At 48.3% G+C, this 5,610-nt stretch overlaps 1 protein-coding gene across 1 annotated transcript; it reads right to left on the reverse strand.

The window, feature by feature from the left end:
- Positions 1-260: 260 nt before the first annotated feature.
- MB (myoglobin) lies at positions 261-5,375 on the reverse strand. The gene is made up of 3 exons (XM_009577450.1): positions 5,224-5,375; positions 1,334-1,556; positions 261-637 (listed from the first exon to the last, which is right to left on the reverse strand). The coding sequence occupies exons 1-3, from the start codon at positions 5,316-5,318 to the stop codon at positions 491-493; spliced, it is 465 nt and encodes a 154-aa protein (XP_009575745.1). The 5' UTR covers positions 5,319-5,375; the 3' UTR covers positions 261-490.
- Between the last annotated feature and the right edge of the window lie 235 nt (positions 5,376-5,610).

Genomic DNA, 5,610 nt, shown 5'->3' on the forward strand with positions numbered 1-5,610 from the left:
GTAACCTGCTAACAGTCTCACCTGTGGGAGGAATGGGACACTGTGCCTCTGCTTCCCATCCTGACATCACTTTCATACCATTTGAGTCATCCCTTCACCCTCTCATTCACCACACTCCTCAACATTCCCCTTGTTCCTCCACATCCCTTCTTCTCTTGCCATGCCATTCCCCTCTCGGATGAGACTGGGTTTTGGGGAGGGGGAAAGAAAAAGAGGATAGGGATAGGTAGAAGCTCACAGATAACCCCTTACATTATTTATCCTAAGAAAGCAGATTATTTCTCTTTTATATATGAAGCCAGGAAACAATGGTTTATCACGGATATCACTCTGAGTGCCTCTGCGCTGCCTGGAGTGACTCTTGGCCTCTCATCAAAGCTTTCCCACACATCTTGGATGGCCAATTGTGAGATGTCCAAAACAGTGCTGGGGAAGCTACTCTAAGATGCATGGGCAGGCCTCCATCATCGTGTCCCTCTGTGCGTACGTGCTAACCCTGGAAACCGAACTCCTTGTACTTGCTGGCCATATCATTTCGGAACAGCTCCAGGGCCTTCTTCATCGCAGCCTGGGAATCAGCCCCAAAGTCTGCAGAGTGTTTTTCAGCAATGACCTTGATAATGACTTCAGAAATGAACTGTGAGGAAGGAAAGAGAGAGAGAAAAACAGAAGGGACAGTCAAGGTTTATTTTCAGAAAAGCTAGACTAAGAAATAGGTTGCAGAGCCTGGAAATATCCCCGAGCTAATTCAGTAGCCCTTCTTGCTGTCTCTGGAGAAACAGTGAGGTCTAGCTTGCAAGGAGCCTGGGCTGGGCAGAAGAACTGGGCTCTATTCCTAGCTCTGACGCTGATCTGTTTCATGACCTTGAGTAGACCATGGCCCTTCCCACTCTTTGTCTGCCTCATCCATTAAGGCTGAAAATTCATGCCCTGTGTTTGTACAACACTTAGTTTTGTGGGTCTTAGTCTCCAATGGATCCTCCAGGGCTTACTCTAAATTTGTACATCCCTCGTGTCCAGCCACTGACAGTTCTTATGTAATGTAGTTTCCCAGGCATGCAGAGGCTGCATGGGCTGGTTTATTATTGTCAAGGGTTGCTCAGACTGCATGTGGTGTTTGGAATGGGAAATCTAAACTTGGATATTCACATACCATTTGCATACCATGAGCCCTTCTGTGCCTCCTCCTGCCTATACACAGAAACCTCGGACTTGAGGGAGAGCTCACTGAAGTCCAACTAGCCATCAGTAAATAAAAGCACAACTCTCACATAGCTGTCTTGCACACATCCACTACATATCAGACACCAAGATTGCCTGCCGTTTTCCATACCTCCAGATATTTGACAGGGATTTTGTGCTTGGTCGCATGGGTTTGAGCCAGGGGCTTCAACTCTGACTCATGATTACCCTTCTGCTTCAGGATTTTGCCCAGCTGGGTAAGGACGGTAACTCCATGTTTCTTCAGATCTTCAGAGCCCTTCATCTGATCAGGGGTCTTCAGGCCTTTGAACTTTTCAAAGCGATCCAAGGTCTCAGGGTGGTCTTGAAAGAGTCTGTGGACAAAAGTAGAGGGACTTGTGAGACTTGAGAGAGCTGTCATCCAGACCAGAGCTGAGGTCCAGCTGCTCCAGGTATTTCAGAGTATATGGACAGGCAAAGGTGTGATAACCCACTTCCCTCCTCAAAGAAAGCTCTTAGCTAGTCCCTGCTAGTAGAGGCTGCTTTAACCTGGGAACTCTGACTCTTTAGATCCTTTCCAAACTACCACCATTCACAGTCACTCCTTTCAGCATGTATATAAGCCAGGAAAGCATCTGACCTTACTCTGAATCCGCTTTAAGTGTTTTTCATCTTTCCTCTGGTAGGTTGTTCCACAACCTTATGACACTCTGTGTGCAGAAGTTTCCTTTCTATTTATTTTGTACAGGCTGCTTTTTTATCGTTAACAAATGATAAAAAGCCTCTTGTCTTTGGAGAGCAGAAGCTCCTGACATACCTCCCTTTGAGTATTGTATCTATTTTAATCCCATCCTCTTACACATGTCCTGACATGATCACTACTGTCTTTTTCCATTCCCTCTGGCTGTGACAGAGGCACTGCCCTTAACATGTCCAACTAGAGCGACAGAGCAAGTGTCTATATTTTTTTATATAGCTCTGCTAACTCTTTGGTACCAGTCCCCTGGGTTAATGTCAACTGTATTAAGATAGAGACAAGAGCCAAGGGTGGTCACGGTACTGAGAGGTGAGTTCTTGCATTCATCTGAAGGAAAAACAAAACCAAACAAAACCACCTGTCTTCATTGACTTACTATTGCTGAGGAGCCAACCTGTAGACCCCTGGCTCTCACCAGGACCCTCTTCCCAGCCCATTTCTGCATTGACCAGGAAAGGAGAGTTCTAGAGGCTTCCCACACACAAAAAAAAAAGGAGCAGCCCCCAGCCTCAGGTCCCTCATACTTGGGGCTCTGGTGTTCTTGAACATCAGCTGGATGGGAGATCTTACTGTGCCCCCACCCTATGATTGCAGACATGGAGGAATTTGGTTCCTGCCCTTTTTTCCCACCTCCCAGCTCAGCCCAGCTGCCAGCAGTGTGGTTCCTCCATTGGGAACCGCGGCACCTCAGAGAGTCCTTGGGAGCAAGTGGGTAACAAGAGCGCGGGGCCTTCAGGCATGCTGGTGCCATGCCATGCAGTGCTATACATAGGTACTCTGATCCCGAAATGGAAATGAAAACAAGAACGTGGAAGGGTGGCTAAAAGACAGGCTAGTGTTGTCCCCCCTGCTTCCTCCCTGCTGCATTTCCTAGGAGACAGGATGCAGACACCACTGGCAGTCAAACTAGTGGGGAATTTCACTCTTTTCCCTGCCAGAGTCCTAGAGACAAGGTGAAAAGGGGACACTGCCTGTCCTCATTATTAGGAGCAGTCTAATAATTAGGTGTTGAGAGACATCAGCTCCCTTGCACAAGTTTATTTTCAGGTATTACACCCTCTGATGGGCATAATCCAACTAGTTGAAGCACCAGCAAAAGCAATGTCTGTCTTTACAGCCCTACAGCTCACATCCGTGAAGTGGCTCACCCAAGTTACCTGCAGCAGTGTCTGGTGCTCCAGCCCAGGACCTCAGCAGAGAAACCAGCCTCCCTTTCATGGTACAGTCGTTGCACGCTTGCTCTGCCCTCAGGAGGGTGCTGGTGCTGGGACTACTGGGGCTTGCATCCCGCCTAGAACTGGACATTCCTCCTAAGTATGTTGCCATGAGGGCCAGGCTCTCCACTGTATGATGTAAGTATAGGTTAAACTACACTAACAAATACCTCAAGCACATGGAAAACACAAACTGTTCTGCAGCAAAAATATTCTGTAAATGAATGACCAGTCTTTGCCGGCGTTTCATTTCAAAGGTCTCCAAAGGATTTCTGTACTCTACCACGTGCTGAGCACACCACCATTGGCCTTTCATTTTTTCCTGTATCTTTCCATGACACAGGTTGTGTCCCACCCAGAGACATGAAAAAACCTTGCACCCTAAAATGAGATGGAGTTATTTCTAAAAATCTCCCTCCATCGTGTCTGGCTATGGCTGAATCGTGTCTGCCAAAGATGATATACTCCCGAGACTCTTGAAAATTCTTCTGAGTATTTTTTTGTTTCCTTTGGAAAACTTCCAGTTGAATCAGTGTTTTCTAAACATATTCCCAGGATATAACATCTACCTAAGAAGTCTTTAACAATGCACACTTGGACACATTTCTAAACTAAGCGAGATCTGCTGGGCTTCCCCTGTCTCTCCCCTCCCTCAGAAACCCCTTGAAGGAACAAGAAACAACCTGGATTGGCTGGGTAGCACAAAGTCACGGGGAAGTGGGGTGTCATCTATTTATTTAATGCCCTACGATACCTGTAAGAAAAATGGTATTACGTTTTCCATTGGAAACTGCTTTTACTGTCTTATGGCAGATCCAGAACCAAAGTAGCCACCTCACAGAGATGGACTGGTGGGGAGGGCTAAGGTTCCTGCTACCCCTCCAGCATGCCTGCTCTGGACTGCATCAGCAGAGAGCCATCACATTGCCACCTGGCTGCCCCGATCCCTCCCTCCACTTCAAATGGCAGCTGAACTGGGCCATGATAAAGAAGGTAAATAAAACAGCCCCGTGCTTTGGTTTGTCCTTGAAAAAAGCTTTGAATGGACAGTGGATTTGCCCGATAGTGTGGGTTCCTTCCTTTAGCCATGCTTAAGCTAGGAAATCCCCCAAGTGAGTGCCATATCCCCACTGCTCTCCGTACCCTTCCAGCACATCGTACTGAGCACAGGCTGAGGGCGAGATGTGGAGAGTCTCCTCAAAGTCTCCATCCCTGCTGGTCTTTAAGGACAGGCAGGATCCAATGCCCACCCAGTGTCATTTCCCACTCTGCAGCCCTAAGGTCCCTTCCAGGTTGCATTTCTGTGACTTGCTGCTGGTGCCTGGGGTGTTCCCCTCTCGGGGGACCAGCACTGCAAGGACAGCATGGGGGCAGGGGTCCTCTCAGATGGAGACCTCGCAAGCTCTCCCACTCTGACCCCAGAATCATGGAGGAGGGAAGCAAGGAGAAGGATGTGCCTCGTTTCACACCCAGACCTCAAATTCATCATCAGGAAGTGGACAAGTGTTACCACCCAGGTTTCTGGCCAGAAAAGCAAGATGGGCAGGGCTCTGCCAGGTGAGACTAAGGTGGGGAGAGGGAAACACTCCGGTAATTCACAGTTAATTTTACTGAAATCAGAGATTCTGAGAAAATTGTCACAGAGGTGATTTTCCTCTCCTCTCTTTCTCTGCCTCCCCACATCCTTGCTGCAGAGCATCTAAAGGCCCAGGACACACGATTGACTCCAGCATTTCTTGCTGCAGTGCTTGGGCAATGAGGATCCAAAGCAGACCTTTGCCAACAGGTCAGGCAGAGGGAATGACAAAGACCCACCATCTTTTGAAAGCGGCAGTGGCCTACTCCTGCACCCGTAGACAGACAGAGAGACAGAAGCACAGCCACTTTGCACAGTGAGTAATTTTTAACCCAGAAACTGTAGCAATGGGAAAACCACCACCCTATAACAAAGAAAACAGCCTGTTGAAATACACACTGCCAAAGACAAGCCCCCATACTAAATATACACCTTCCTTGGTCTCTCATCAAAAGCTCTTAGCTTTACGCTTAGAACCAAAGCTTCTTGCCTACCTCATTAAAACTGCATGCCCATGGCCAGGGAGGTCGGACTCCACCTTTCCCCAGATGGTCAGGACCTGCTGCCATTCCTGATCACTGAGCCCCATGGTTCACTGAAGGCAGGTCCCGAGTGCTCCCTGCAGCTGTTTCCCTTTCCCTAAAGGATGGCTGGAGAGCTCACCAGTGGGATTTATAGCCCCTGCTCACAGACCTACACCTGTCAATCGTCAGCTGGACATCTTGCTCTCTTTCAGGCTTGTCTAACCTAATCAGCCTCCCTGTTTTTTTCTAGGAAGCTATTTTGGGTCAGGTGCTATTGTGGGTGTCACTGATGGCATCATTTCTGCCTTTCGTATTGGACTGTCACATGTCCCACTCTAGACAGAAAGGGCACTGCTG

Source organism: Fulmarus glacialis, unplaced genomic scaffold, assembly GCF_000690835.1.
Source record: "Fulmarus glacialis isolate BGI_N327 unplaced genomic scaffold, ASM69083v1 scaffold11295, whole genome shotgun sequence".
Taxonomy (NCBI): domain Eukaryota; kingdom Metazoa; phylum Chordata; class Aves; order Procellariiformes; family Procellariidae; genus Fulmarus; species Fulmarus glacialis.

Excerpts from the sequence above, each read along its gene's own strand:
- MB (XM_009577450.1), bottom strand. The coding sequence starts at position 5,318 with ATGGGGCTCAGTGATCAGGAATGGCAGCAGGTCCTGACCATCTGGGGA. Across the intron at positions 1,557-5,223 it reads GGGCATGCAGTTTTAATGAG|ACTCTTTCAAGACCACCCTG; the intron begins GTAGGCAAGAAG and ends TTTTGTCCACAG. Across the intron at positions 638-1,333 it reads TCCCTGTCAAATATCTGGAG|TTCATTTCTGAAGTCATTAT; the intron begins GTATGGAAAACG and ends CCTTCCTCACAG.